Raw genomic sequence first — 15,046 nt, 5'->3', positions numbered from 1 at the left:
AGAATCAAAATCACAAAATATGAGGACTTTAATTTATTACATTTCTATCCTGCCCAATAGCTGAAACTCTGTGGGTGGTTTATAAAGATTAAAGACTTGCATCCAGAAAACTATGAGCAGAAGCCCACGTGCATAACAGAGCTTCCCTGCCGTCCCCTCTTCCTGCTGCAGCCCTCTGTATCCTCCAAAAGGCCAGTCTTATAGAATGGGAGACATTTGGGATGGCACAGGATGTGGTGTAGGGGATTGCAGATGGAGTGATGGACAGAAATTGCAGACCTCCCCCACTTTGCGTAAACAGAAGTACGTCCAGCTTGCACTGGGACCCTTTTGAATAACACTCATGGTACTGTGAACTTAGGCTTAGGGTTAGGGATAGGAGGACAGGGCTCCTGTATCTTTAACAGTTGTATTGAAAAGGGAATTTTAGCAGGTGTCATTTGTATGCATGCAGCACCTGGTGAAATTCCTTCTTCATCGCAACAGTTAAAGCTGCAGGAGCCCTGCCTTCTTTTGTGTCTGATCACTCTAGTATAGCCAGTGTAGCTTTAACTGCAATTCTATACACATTTACCTGGAAGTAAGTCCCCTTGAACTCAGTGAGGCTTACCTCTGAGTAGGCATGCATACGGATTGTACTGCTAAACTGGTGATTTAATTCATTGTTGCCATGTTTTAAACTTATGATGCCATTCAATGTACATCAGATCCAGGTTCGTTGTGAATGATCTTCTGACTTTTCTTAGAGGGAGTATTGTAATGTGAAATAATACACATTCTGTTTGCTTTTTTATTTGTTAGGACTTCCTCCTTCGCCTGATAACATCAAGATTATAAATGTCACAGACTCCTCCGCTATCATCTCTTGGTCAACTGCTGAAGGACATTCCATCTCCTCCATCATCCTCAGCTACAAAATTTATGGCAAGACTGAGTACAACCACATTGATGTCACCATAAGGAACGCCACCATCACCCAGTACCACCTCAAGGGTCTTGAGCCAAACACTGAATATCTGGTTCAGATAAGGGCCCAGAACAATATCGGATCAAGCAACCCAAACCCTTCTTACGAATTGAAAACCCTCCCAGAAACCAAAGGTAAGTGTCAGTGGGGATCTGAGCTCCTCCCTTCCAAAGCAAGCCCATGCATATTTATTCAAAAGTAAGTCCTGCTGTGTTCAAGAGAGCTTACTCCCAGGTCATTGTGGACAGTTTAATTGTACTAGATACATGCAGGGCAAGTTATATTGTGTGCCCTTACCTCCACTATTTTTTTTAAAAAAATCAGTACTACGTTTACCAAAAATTCTGCATTCTAAGCAATTCTTATGTGGATTGTCATGATTTTATTCTAACTGCAATGTTTGAGTTTGGGAAGAACACAGGATGTTTTGTCAGAATATTTTGTCAAAAGGTTGGACAGGAGAAGAGGGAAGCATTACAGTCTATAATGGTGTAAGTAAAAGAGGAGTAGGAACCAGCAGGGCAAACTAGAAATCCTCCTACCCACAGGGAATGCTTTTTTTTTAGGGCACAATCCTATGGATGTTTAGACAAAAAAAGGCCTAAAACTCCCAGCATACCCTAGCCAGCCATGGCTATCACCTTTTCCCATCTGGCCTTAGTTGCCTTCATTTGCTTTATAAAACAGTAGTGGGCTAAAGGTCTTCAATATGAGTTTATCAAACATCAGAATATTCAAAAGAAAAAGAAAAGACATCCTCCCCTTCAACTAATCACACAGAGCGTGAGAGCAGGGCAAGCCAGCTCCATCCCCTTCCAGTTCGATGCGTTTCCTCGACACGTGGAAGGCGAGGAGGCGGCTATGGAATGGTCCCCTGAAGTTAGTTGTCAGAAGCTTTACACCATCAACTATAAAGTCATTGGCTTATAGCTGTGACATAAGGGCACATCCACACTGGAATGCTAAAATGATGCGGCTGCCATGGCGCCCCCAAACCTAAAGGGATGTTGGGAACTGCAGCGCTGTCAGAAGGACAGCGACTTCTAGAACCTTTGCAGTTTTATAAGACTATGGCTGAAGATTCACAAGAGAAAGCAATTAAAGCGGATTGTTAAAAACAGAGTTGGATTGTAGATTTGTTCTTCATTTATATTCCTGGTATTCAAGTATTCTAGAACAAGAGATTCAAAATGCAACATTTTCTGCGCTAAATACAACACTGCAAGTAAACTATACTGTCAGTGCGGATGCATAATTAGGGCCCAGTTGTGCAAATCTGGGCTATAGACCACATTCCAAAGGCCCTTAGCTGCCCTGAAGCTGTCTAGGTAAGCCCTTTAACACGTTGGTTTCATAGGGGCACCTACTTTTCTTTAGATTGCACCAATTCCTCTGCCTTTGTTTTTGTAGTTGTAAAATGAGAATTCTTATATTTGTCTGCCTACGGTCAGTTAACTAATAAACTCCAATGGATTGAATGTTTGTTGATGAGCTGCTGATATCTTTATAAGGAATTCAATTTATATAGATTTAAAAAATAAAATAAAAATAAGGATGGTTCGTCTGCTTCCCACAGTTCCGTATGAGCCAAAGGGAGGGAGGATGTTGCTGATTGCTATCCTTGGCTCAGCAGGGATGACTTGTGTGACAATCCTGCTGGCCTTTTTCATTATGCTGCAGCTGAAGCGTGCAAACTTCCAGCGACGAATGGCCCAGGCCTTCCAAAATGTGGTGGTAAGTCCATTGGTTTTCCCAGACCAGCCTTCCCCATCCTAGAGCCCTCCAGATGTGTTGGATTACAAGTCCCATCCCCCAGCTGGAAATGATGGGAGCTATAGTCCAACATGCTTGGAGGGCTCCAGGTTGGGGGAGGTTATCTTAGAGCAGGGGTGCATGACCTTTTCTTCCCTGAGGGTTGTATCGTGTCTATTGGCAGTGGTAGGAGCTGCACATGTGTGTGTGTGTGTGTGTTTGCACATCCACATTTTCATACAACTCACATATAACTTACAACTCACACACAGAGACATCACTCAGTCAAATACAACTCCTGCCCAAGAGCGTTTCCCACGCCAGGCAGCTATTTTGTTCAGATAAAACCAACAATCCTGGCAGAAAAGTCAGTTCTCTCCCTGTCTATACACAGGGAAAGCTCTGCGGTGGCTGTGAATCTGCGCTGCATCAGTTATATGGCGCAGCAGTAGCTTTGCAGCCAGTAGCTTTCCCACGAAGCTCCACATTGAAAAAGTTGGGGACTTACCCCAACTTTTTCAATGGGAGTGAGGTCACTACAGATCTTCTGCTGCCCAACATCACTCCGGAGCCAATTCGGGGCCAGTTCCCTGGTGGAAGGCAACTGGCGATTGGTCATCTTCCAGCAGGAATTGGGGGAGGGTGCAGCTCCGATACCTGGATGGCCACTGGAAACCCTGCGGTGCCTCCTTGGTGTCAGTACTACCTGATGCCACCTTGGGGGAGTAAAACCATGGGGTTTTGGAGTGAGGTGTTGCCAACTTGGTGCCGTAAAGACAGCCCCCAGGAATCCTGGCTCCTAGCCCTCCTCCCTTCTCTAATCCCCTCTCATACTGAAGGATCCTGACATCCCAAACTCGATTACCTGGAATCTTTTCAGAAAAAAGTAAAAATGCTCCAGGAACAGAGTGTACGGCTCCTGCTGTAGCAGTTCCTGGAATGCCCTAGGAAATGGGCAGAAGCCTTCCAGCACTGTTTCCTAGGTTGCTCTAGGAACAAGGCTTTTATGGCAGGAACCATAGAGCCTGTTTCTAGTGCATTTTCTTTTCTCACTCTCCATCCATCCCCCAGATTTTTTGTGGGCCTGAAGGCTGCACTTTTTGCACCTTTGACCTAGAGGACATATGTTGGTGAAGTAAAAAAAGCATTGAGTCTCAGTTCAAATAGTTTGACTAATCCCTCCTAGTTTTTACTAGGAGCAACCTGTACATCTTGTGTAATATATGATTTTCTCAAAAGATAACTAAATACCTACTATTTAAAATAAAAGTCATACAGGTGTGATAATAGTGACCTGGGGAGGAATCTACACTACTGCTCTAAAGCGCTTTAAAGCACTTTATAACAGTTTTGATAACTGTTGGGGCCCAGGACACACTGCATATACAGGTTTCAAAACGTTTTCAAAGTGCTTTAAAGCGCTTTAAAAGCAGTAGTGTAGATCCCCCCCCCAAGGTGTGACAGGATTATTACCACTTGCAGGTTCATGTAATCCCTGGAGCACCTGACCAACTAAATCATCTGTATGTTTAAGGCTATTTTTAAGGCAAGGAAAAGCAGCTGATTCAAAATCCTTATTTCATCCCTTTCTTGGAAACCTTTTATATCACAAACAACACCTCTCCCCAAATGTAACTGTTACATTAATAACAGTTTTAATGTATCCTGTTCCTTGTTGTATCTTCTGTACGATCTGTGGATACCTAAGTCATCCTGTCCTTAACTTTTTACCAGAGAGATGAACCAGCAGTACAATTCAATTCAGGGACTCTTACCCTGAGCCGGAAAGCCAAAAATAGCCCAGATTCCACTATTTACCCGGTTCTGGAGTGGAATGACATCAAATTTCAGGATGTGATTGGAGAAGGCAACTTTGGCCAAGTCCTGAAAGCGCGAATCAAGAAAGATGGGTTGCGAATGGATGCAGCTATCAAACGGATGAAGGGTGAGTCTATCAGTGGAAGGGTTGGGAGCCTCTAGCCAGCAAATCCATGGATGTCTGTAAGTTGCAAATGCAGAATGGACCGATGTTCTTAAATATGGATTTAAAGGCTGACTGCATAATGGCAAAAGAACAGGCCCGGTGCCATTTCTTTAAAAAAAAGAAGAAAAACAGTATGAAGAAGTGGTAGGCTGAGAGTGTGCTTATTCATTCCTCCTGCCCTATATTTCTCTGCATGGAATTGCTGCCCCAGTAACTTTCCCCCTTGTAGGGTTCAAAAAATGACATTTTAAACTCTGTTTTGGGGAGGGGAAATTTCGACAGAAAAATAATGGGTAGGGAAAGGATTAAGCACCCCCTTCCCTCCAGTACGCCTCTGCTCAGTCTCCCCCCATCCACCCCGGTTTTCTTTTGTTTGATTTTTAATGGTATTCAAACTCCATCCCACCTAGTGAGCCTCTGAGACTTAGCTTAACAGCACTTTGGTTTTACAGCGCCATGTGTCAGAGTATAAAACAGCCTTCAACCTCTGTAGTACCCTCAACACTGCAAACATGGAGACGGTGCTCTGAAGCTATCAAAGTAATTTTATAAGCCAGTACTTGCTTCTCCAGATCTATGGAAGTATTACTTCGTCACTCAGCCTTTGCTGTCAGTCATAATGAGAACAGCACTGTGTTTTGTAGGACTAATTTTGTGATGTCTGATTAGGGGAAGGGGCGCAGCTCTGTGGTAGAGCACATGCTTTGCGGGCAGAAGGTGCCCAGTTCAGTCCCTGCCATCTCTAGGGTAAAGCTAGGAAAGGCTCCTGTCTGACACCTTGTGTAGCTAATACTATGCTAGATTGATCCTTTGACCCTGTTCAGACAACACACGAAACCACGGGGGTTTAAGTATTGTGAGTGAAACATTATGGCTTAGTGTGCCATGTGAATCATGACTTAGCATGTTGTGTGAACCATTCCTAACCACAGTGGCTACATAACCATGGTTTAACTACACTCACTAACCATTAGCTGCAAAGGGTTAGCGGCCTAACAATGGCTTAGCATGTTGTCTAAGAAAATTGGTATGATACAATACTTAAAGCGCAAATGGAGCTATACATACTAAAATAAAATAGCTAATCCATAAAAAAGTATTAAGAAACACTTGGTAATATAAATATTTAATACTTTCACAAATACATAAAATTGCAGTACAAACTGGGCTTGGGCCATGACTAGTACCTAGTAAATAAAAAACCTAATGATCAGTAACATGGCTTCCAAGCCTGCCATACATATGTTCTTGGAGGCAGTGCCTTTTTGAAGCTTGCACTGACTAAGGGTTCGACCTCTGAATGCTTCAGTTACACTTTGGAAGTTATGGTAAGATCAATTCTCCATTGTGAGTATTCCACTGGAGCTTGGTCTTAGACTATGCTACTTTGAAAAATTTAAAAAGGCATGTTTTTCATTCCCCACGTATCTTAGAGATAGGAGGGAACGTAAAGTCCTGTGTTTTTTCCCCTGATGAATCCTCTAGCGGACAGACACAGATAAGATTCACAGGAGCCAACACTTGGTAAAATATTTATTTATTCATTTTTATTTATTACATTTCTATACCGGCCAATAGCCGGAGCTCTCTGGGCTGTTCACAAATAACTACTATTAGTTTAAATGCGTAGGTTTAATTTGGGGAAAGTACCAATAGGCCTTGGTAATCAAGCACTCCCCCCCCCCCCCGCCGCTTAGTAGGTCCAAATGGAATCACAAAACAAAAACAAAATGTATATGTGCATAAAACAAAACAAAATATTGTTTGCAGAATACGCCTCCAAGGATGATCACAGAGATTTTGCAGGAGAATTGGAAGTACTTTGTAAACTTGGACACCATCCTAATATCATAAATCTTTTGGGAGCTTGTGAACATCGAGGTATGATGCTTTTCTGTGGATTTTTTTTAAATAAATAAATATATTTGAGGAACTTAAAATCAGTTGGGATTTTTGCACTGCTAGCCATGCTGCACAAAAAATATTTAAATGAAAATGCATATCTTTGACTCCTAGTAGGTTAGCCATGTTAGTCTGTGGCAGCAAAAGCAACAAAGAGACTTTTGGCACCTTGAAGACTGACACATTTATTGAGGGATAAGCTTTGATGCATATGGTCCATTTCATCACATAAATCTAATACATTTTTCTGTAAGGTGCCCACAGGACCCATCTCTCCTAAAGATCTTAAATTAAAGGTGTTTTTGTACTTTTGAAAACCATTCACACAATAAAGGCAGGAACTTGGGGACCATAGAAGGGAGGCATGAAAGAGGATATGAAAGGATGGGAGAGGGTCTTTGCATAACTCCTCTGAGAAGGAAAGGGCCAATTGAACAAGAGCCTGGCATTCTGGAAGGATAGGGCAGAGAATGGACATTTGGGGTCAGTTCCCATTGGGGGGCAGGGGTGGGGAATAGAGCTCATGCTTTGAGGCCCATGAATCCTTCCAGAAGCTGTGCCCTCAAGAGTCCTTAATCTGGCAGGCAATACACCAGCAGAATCCCTAACCTGTTCAATGTTCCCAGCACCATATATTTTTTGTACATGTCTGAAGTCCTTCCCTTGGTTTTATGCCAGGGTATCTCTACCTCGCTATTGAGTACGCTCCCCATGGAAACTTGCTAGATTTTCTGCGGAAGAGTCGGGTCCTTGAGACCGACCCGGCATTTGCCATTGCCAACAGTACGGCCTCCACGCTCTCCTCACAACAGCTACTGCACTTTGCAGCAGATGTGGCCAGAGGAATGGACTACCTGAGCCAAAAACAGGTCAGTTTTTTATGTTGTTGTTGTTGTTGTTTTACAAACACAACAAGTTATTCATTGATTGTATGATCTAATAAATACCTACCAAAAGCTTGAGAGTTTGTGCCAGGCCTCACTGACATTTGTGCCAAAGCTTAATCCTGGAACCTATGAAGTAAAAATAGATGAAACCGGTTCCCTTGTACAGGTGTAGAATGAATTTACCTCCCTTCACCACTTCCGAGCAATTACAGTGAGCCTGTAGACATCAGTGTTTAGGAATAAGCTCTTCAAGTTGATGGTGTGGAAGTTCCAGTCAGACTCGACTCTGGGTATCTCTTTTTCTAAAAAGGAAGCATGAGGTAGTTTATACTCAGTAAAGTTGTCAAATTGCAACCTGGAGATTCTCCCGGAACTTTCCATTTTTCCTGTTGCGTTAGTACAGGAAGCAGCCACAAAATCTCCAGATGGTTTTTCTTTTATCCCCCTGCCTGTTGTAGTAAGGAGGTTTCCTGACGTGTTGCTGTGTAGCAGCAACTGATTAAACGACAGCTGTGGGAGGGGGGATTGGAGAAAACAGGAAGAAGTCATTTGCTGATGACACCCAATTATTTAGGATGGTTAAAAGAAAATGGGATTGTGATGAGCTCCAAACGGATCTCTCCAAACTTGGAGAATGGGCATCAAAATGGCAGATGAAGTTCAACATAAGCAAGTGTCAAGTGATGCTCATGGGGCAAAAAGTCCCAATCAAGTATAAGATGACGGGATCTGAGCTAGCGATGACTGACCAAGAAAGAATTCTTGGGATTGTGGTGGAGAGCTCGATGAAAATGTCAACCCAGTGAGCATGGTTGTGAAAAAGGCAAATGCCATGTTAGATATCCTTACAAAAGGAGTTGAAAATAAAACTGTGAAGATCATACTCCCCTTATACAAATCTATGGTGTGACCACACTTAGAACACTGTGTACAGTTCTGGTCACCACACCTATTAAAGGATATTGTAGAGTTGGGAAAAGTGCAGAGAAGGGTAAATAAAATGATCAAGGGGCTGGAGCATCTCCCCTATGAGGAAAGGTTACAACACCTGGCATTGTTTAGATTGGAAAAAAGGCAAGTAAGGGGAGACATGATAAAGGTGTACAAAATTATGCATGGTGTGAAGAAAGTGGATAGGGAGACATTTTTCTTCCTCTCTCATAATACTAGGACCCGGGGTCATTCCATGAAGCTGATTGGTGGGAGATCCAGGGCAAATAAAAGGAAGTACTTTGAGCAGTTAAGTTATGGAATTCATTTTACAAGAGGCCGTGATGGCCACCAATTTGGATGGCTTTAAAAAGGGACAAATTCACGGAGGAGGCTATTGATGGCTATTAGTCCTGATGGCTATATGCTACCTCCAGTTTCAGAGGCAGTATGGCTTTATACACCACTTGTTGGGGAACATCGGCAGGAGGATGCTGTTGCACAGTCATGTCTTCCTTGTGGGTTTCCCATAGCAGCTGGCTGGCAACAGTGTGAATAGAATGTTGGACTAGATGGACCCTTGGTCTGATCCCCCATGATTCTTCTTAAGATCTTATGAGAAGCCGTCATACCTCACCCATATCCTGATTGGGTGCCGTGTTTAAAGGTACAAGGAGAATTGCCATGGAATTGCCTCCACATTGTGACAATGTCAAAAAATTACATGTGTCAGAACATTAACCATACTTTATTAGAATATACCATCCTTGTAGTGTAAATAAGGTTCATGAATAAAAAACCATTCCTTGAAATAAAGAAGTGGCAAGCCTACAGATGAGTGAAACTTGCTCAAAAGTTATGGCTAAACTTTTAAAACCTAGCATCTCTATTACATTTCTCAGATCATGCCAGTTCTTGTTGTTTTATCTATGGAACTGGAAGAAGAGCCCATGCTTCTTGGAAAAGATTATATTTTTATTTTTGCACTTAGCTTTATACTGCTTTTCTTCCTTCCTTAGCTTGTTTGCTCACATCGAGAGCTTTAATACATTGTTCATGCTAATACATTGTTCGTGCTAAACATGAACAATGTTTATGCTAAAAGCTGTATTAGGGCCTCACCTTTACAAGACTCTGTGCGAGCTTTTGCGTTCTCCAGAACTTTTCATCAGGCAAGATGGTATGCAAAGCAAGAAGGGAGCAGCGGGTGGGAGGAAGTGGCTGATTTTCAAGTCATGGAGATTTGCATTTAGTTATAGTCTTAAAATAGATTGTTCATGCTGTTATCATAGAAAACATTTTCTTTGTTCTAGCTTCTTCCTTTCTGCAATAGCTGGCTGTATTAAAACCTATATGTCAACCTTCCCCAACCTGGTTGCCTCCAGATGTTTTGGACTACAACTCCCATGAGTCATAATCAGCATGGCCAATGGTCAGGAATTCTGGGAGTTGTAGTCCAAAACATCTGGAGGCCACCAGGTTGGGGAAGGCTATTATATAGGAAGAGCAATCTCATTCTTTGTGTGTGACCAAAATGGCCCCATCTATGCACAAGAAGGAGGTATCAGCAGACTTGGGGGAATCCAAACATTTCCCAAGGAACAAAAATCTTTAGAAAGAAAACACCGTAAGTGTGTGTGTGTGTATGGGAATTAATTGAGGACTCAGTGGGCGTGGGATGCTGGCTGACTGGTGGAGCAAGGGAAACTGGGGAAAGGAATGGAATGGAATATCCTGAAAGAAAGAATGTCTGGCTGGCTGGCTAGAACCCTGAACAGAAGCTCTACACACTGCAGCACTCTACACTGCAATATGAGCAAACCTAACTTCCAGGATTCATAATGAGAATTTTTCTTTTCTTTAGTTTATCCACCGGGATCTGGCAGCAAGAAACATCTTGGTTGGAGAGAACTATGTTGCAAAAATAGCAGACTTTGGATTGTCTAGAGGCCAAGAGGTTTACGTTAAAAAGACCATGGTAAGGAAGGACCAAAACAAACTTTCAACTACATTTCTTGTGCAGAGGTACCCATTGGTGTTATCCGTATCATTACTTGTAAAAACGACACTCTTCTTTAGGACTTAAATCTGGACTTTGCCACAGGTTTCCAGAGGACAAAGCCTGCAACCTCTTTGAAACCAATGACTCTTACTTCAGAACCTTGTTGTTTCAGGGGTATAGGACTGGGTAGTAGCTATTAGCAGATGCTATTTGTGAGAAGTTGAATAGCCAGATGTTTCAAGTACTAGGATTTCAGATGACATAGCTTTGTATTTTCATAAAATTCAGAGGATTCCAGTTAGCTGATTAGGGGCATCAACAGACAGGTGTTTTTTTTTTCGTGTTTGCTCCCTTCGCTATGGTCTCCTGCTGCTGTCCCACAATAGTGACGATCTCTTTACATGAGGAGAGGAAGAGGAAGCCACAATGACCACATGGCCCATTCAGTGGGCATTTTCATTGTGCTGCTTTTCCTGCACACAGCAGGAAATGGTGGCAAGTTTCGTTAAAAAAAAAAAAATCAGATTTTTCCAGGTCTGATGACGCTCTAGGAGAAAGATTGAAGTATAGAATTCATACTGGCTAGGTTTGTATAGATATGAAAGCTTTCATTAGTGTCAATCTAGATGCACACTGTATCTCCTGGTGATGTAGAGTGGGGTTGGGGGGGTTCCCATTAATTTAAATGGAGGGAGAAAATCCCCCCTACACAATGGTGCCTGCAAGGAGGTGCTCTATTCATCTAAATGAATGGGAAAGCCATTTTGTTCGTGCATCAGAGATCACTTGCCCAGAGCAGACTGTAACATCATTCTAATCTCATCATTTTAGGGAAGGCTTCCCGTGCGATGGATGGCAATTGAATCCCTCAACTACAGTGTGTATACCTCAAACAGTGATGTGTAAGTTGTTGTGTTAAGACTATTTTCTAACTCTCTTGTTCATTTGTAACAGGGGTGCAGAACCTTTTTCAGGTGGGGGGGCTGAATTGCCCCCCCCACCGGATGCCATCACTGGGTGTGGCCACCTCCACTAATGTCAGCGCCTGATGTTTTCCTTTCCCTGCTGGGAAAGGCATGGAGTCGTGTGCCTCCCCTAGCACAGAGAAAGGAACTCTGCCAGTACCTGGAAGAGTTCCAGGTGCTGAGCATGCTTGGCTTTGTGCAGTACCAAGCACCGCGGGGGTTGTCTACATGCAGGGAAAGCCCTGCAGTGGCTGTGGATCTGCACCCCATCAGTCAGTCAACATGACCGCAGGTTTACAGCTGCTGCGGGGCTTCCCCGCAATCCTCCGATTTGAAAAAGTCAAGAATTTACTCTGACTTTTTCAAAGGGAGCAACGTCAACACGATGCATCCGGCATGTAACGTCACTCAGAGTGCAATCCAACCTGGGGATGGAGCTTGGTGGAAGGCGGCCAGCGATTGGTCGCCTTCCATCAGGAAGATGGCAGGGGCGGCTCTGGGATCTGGATGGCCGCCTAGAAACCCTGCACTCTCTCTTTGGCGTTGGGATCACCCGTTGCCAACTTAGGAGAGGGAAAGGGAGGGTTTGGTCAGGGAGGCAGCACCGACCCAGAGCCATGAAAACAGTCCCCCTGTTGTTGCTGCGCAAAATTATTCCACTGGCTCTTCTGTTGTGTTTTCTAAAGATTTAATATCTGGATTTTGACTTGATTTCAGATACAATTTTAGGTGCATGTCTTGCTTCTATGGATTATTATTATTATTATTATTATTATTATTATTATTATTATTATTATACATAGTCCCTAGAAATACAATTAATGTCACCCAATTATAGATTTATTTTAATCCTATTTGCAGGTGGTCATATGGTGTGCTATTATGGGAAATAGTTAGCTTAGGTAAGTATCCATTTTTTGTATTTTTATTTCTATTAAGTATATAAGAAGAGCATAGCTGGATCAGACCATGGTCCATCAAGACCAAGATCATATTTTCTAGAAGTCCCGAAGCAGGGCACAAAAGCAACAGTGCTCCTCCATTGCTTGTACCTAGAAGCTGGTCTTCAGGGGCATACTGTGTCTGGACACGGAGGTTCCATCTAACTATAATGGTTAATTGACATGGATGAATTTATCCTCCATGAATTTATCTAATGTTCTTTTAAAACAATTGAAGCTGCAATCCTATACACACATCTGGGAGCAAGTCCTCTTGAACTCAGTGAGACTTACTTCTGAATAGGTCTGCATAGGATTGTCCTGTAGCCACAGCCATGACCATTTGTGACAGTGAATCCCGCAAGTTAATTATATTTTGTGCAAAGAAGTGCTTTCTTGATCCTACTGCCCAAATCATCAACCTACTGTCATTCATATAGCAATGGAAGGAACCAAAATATGTATGCTTAGGACAGTTGTTAAATCTTTTCTAGGTGGAACACCATACTGTGGAATGACTTGTGCGGAGCTGTATGAGAAATTGCCCCAAGGGTACAGATTGGAGAAGCCTCTCAACTGTGACGATGAGGTGTAAGTAATTCAATTTGCGTTAAGTTGAATGCTTCTTCCTTATACCCTCTTTGGATGATGGCATTTTAGATATACATCTGTAATGGGTGTGTGTGTGCAATTTACTTCAGGTAAGTGATAAGATGACTACTAGAATAAGCTACACTTTGATTTGGAGGGAGAAGAATTCTACCATCAAACTGAATTTCTAAAATAATTTCCATAGAGCTCTCAGGGGATCAGGAAGTATTTCTTCTATCAGCCTTATGAAAGCTATTAAGATAAACATTTTGATGCTTTGATAATGTATTATTATTATTATTATTATTATTATTATTATTATTATTATTATTATTATTTACAATATTTATATACCACTCCATATCTAAAATAGATTCCGGAGCGGTGCACTTAAGATTGAAACAGAATAAGGAAAGATTAAAAACAGCAAATTAAAATTGTTCAATTTAAAACAAAGGACCAATAAAAACTGTGGCTGGTCAGTTGAGGAGGGCTTCCTGGAAAAGAATTCTTTTCAGGAGGTGCTGCAAGTTCCAAAGAGAAGGGGCCACCACACTAACGGCCAAAGGTCCAGGTGGAACCATCAGGAGCATGCCCTCCAATGACCTCACTGATGGGGCAGGATGGTAAGGGAGAAGGTGCTCTCTCAGGTATCCTGGTCTCAAATTGTTTAGGGCTTTGTACACTAGTTGAAGAAAAACATACACACAATACACACACCTAATTCTCCTGTTTTAGCCTCATTAAAATGAATAGGAACTTTTCTTGTACAGCACCTGTTAATTACAATCAGTTCTGTCCACAACTTCTGAGTGGATTAAACTTTTTGGCATTTGTGTTTCTATTTCAGGAACAGCAGAAAGCATGACCAACAAAAGAATTCTGTGGAATAGGACAACTTTGTGCTCTTTGTGCCCCAACAGCCCGTTGGAATAATCCCACCTTTAAGCTTAAAGCTGTTTATTGTGCATTTGTACAGATGGTGGTATAATTAGTATTTTCTGCTTCCTCTTCAGTTATGATCTAATGAGACAGTGCTGGAGAGAAAAGCCTTATGAGAGGCCATCATTTGCTCAAATACTTGTATCTTTGAATAGGATGTTGGAAGAAAGGAAGGTAAGGACATGGAGGTTGTCAGCGTGGACTAAAAAGAACATTACTCAGCCCCAGCTTATGAGTTACCTTGGTTGCCACGTCAAACCATTGCCCTGTGGCAAGCTCCTATGCCACATTGGTAGCAAAATGGACATAAGTATCAGTACCACATGTGAAAATCTCACAAGTGTCCATTTTGCCATAGTAAGAAGCTGCTCCACATAAAATGTGGTGAGTGATATGGTTCTTTCAGTATATATAAGATATGCTTATGTTACGAAGTTCTGAAGGTGGCTTCTCAGATGGTCTAAATCATCAATCTTCAAATGATTGGCCATGTCCTGAGTTGGGTTATGCCAGCAAGACTACCACCAGTGTTTTTTTTTAAAAAAACGAACAAGTCTCTCTGTGAGCCTGTTCAGACAACATGCTAAGCCATGGTTAGGCTGCTAACCCTTTTGCAGCAAATGGTTAGCATGCTTAAACCATAGTTATGTAGCTGCCATGGTTAGGAATGTTTAGCTCAAAATGCTTAACCACTGTGGCTTAGCGCGTCGTCTGAACAGGGTCTCTGTGTGTAGGGTTCAATCACCGTATAGCTTCATGATATAGAGGGGGTAAAAGGATATAAGTCTGTATCTTAGAGCAATAATAAGAATTTACATCGTTTCCTGACTACAAAATAAAATGTTGAGCTTATTCTTCTTGATTGTACTTCCAGACTTATGTGAATACAACCCTGTATGAGAAGTTCACCTATGCAGGCATTGACTGTTCTGCTGAAGAAGCTGCTTAAGATGGAAGAGCTTCAGTTATTTATCAGTTTAAATAACCTAAGATCTTGATCTTCTGGGAGGACATAATGTGCTGTGATGTATATAATGGCGTATAGCACTCTGTACAATATCTTTTAGCTATACACATACTTTATAATGAGGTTTGCCTCAGTATGCTGTTGGAAAGTGTGTGTACATATGTATGTGTGTTTGTGCATGCACATGTGTACAATATAAATCTATATATAGAGATC

General features: G+C 42.1%; 1 protein-coding gene across 1 annotated transcript in view; it reads left to right on the top strand.

Moving 5' to 3' along the window:
* TEK (TEK receptor tyrosine kinase) overlaps window positions 1–15,046 on the top strand; it is a 51,269-nt gene extending 36,223 nt beyond the window's left edge. The window contains exons 13-23 of the mRNA XM_063129205.1: window positions 802–1,101; window positions 2,544–2,701; window positions 4,454–4,664; window positions 6,474–6,584; window positions 7,284–7,474; window positions 10,287–10,400; window positions 11,256–11,326; window positions 12,251–12,291; window positions 12,825–12,921; window positions 13,938–14,037; window positions 14,738–15,046. Of these exons, the coding sequence (XP_062985275.1) occupies window positions 802–1,101; window positions 2,544–2,701; window positions 4,454–4,664; window positions 6,474–6,584; window positions 7,284–7,474; window positions 10,287–10,400; window positions 11,256–11,326; window positions 12,251–12,291; window positions 12,825–12,921; window positions 13,938–14,037; window positions 14,738–14,812 (1,469 nt within the window). The 3' untranslated portion in view covers window positions 14,813–15,046. The remainder of the gene's footprint in view (window positions 1–801; window positions 1,102–2,543; window positions 2,702–4,453; window positions 4,665–6,473; window positions 6,585–7,283; window positions 7,475–10,286; window positions 10,401–11,255; window positions 11,327–12,250; window positions 12,292–12,824; window positions 12,922–13,937; window positions 14,038–14,737) is intronic.

Source organism: Elgaria multicarinata, chromosome 6 (assembly GCF_023053635.1).
Source record: "Elgaria multicarinata webbii isolate HBS135686 ecotype San Diego chromosome 6, rElgMul1.1.pri, whole genome shotgun sequence".
In the NCBI taxonomy this organism is placed as follows: domain Eukaryota; kingdom Metazoa; phylum Chordata; class Lepidosauria; order Squamata; family Anguidae; genus Elgaria; species Elgaria multicarinata.
This window is presented reverse-complemented; position numbering and strand designations above follow the sequence as displayed.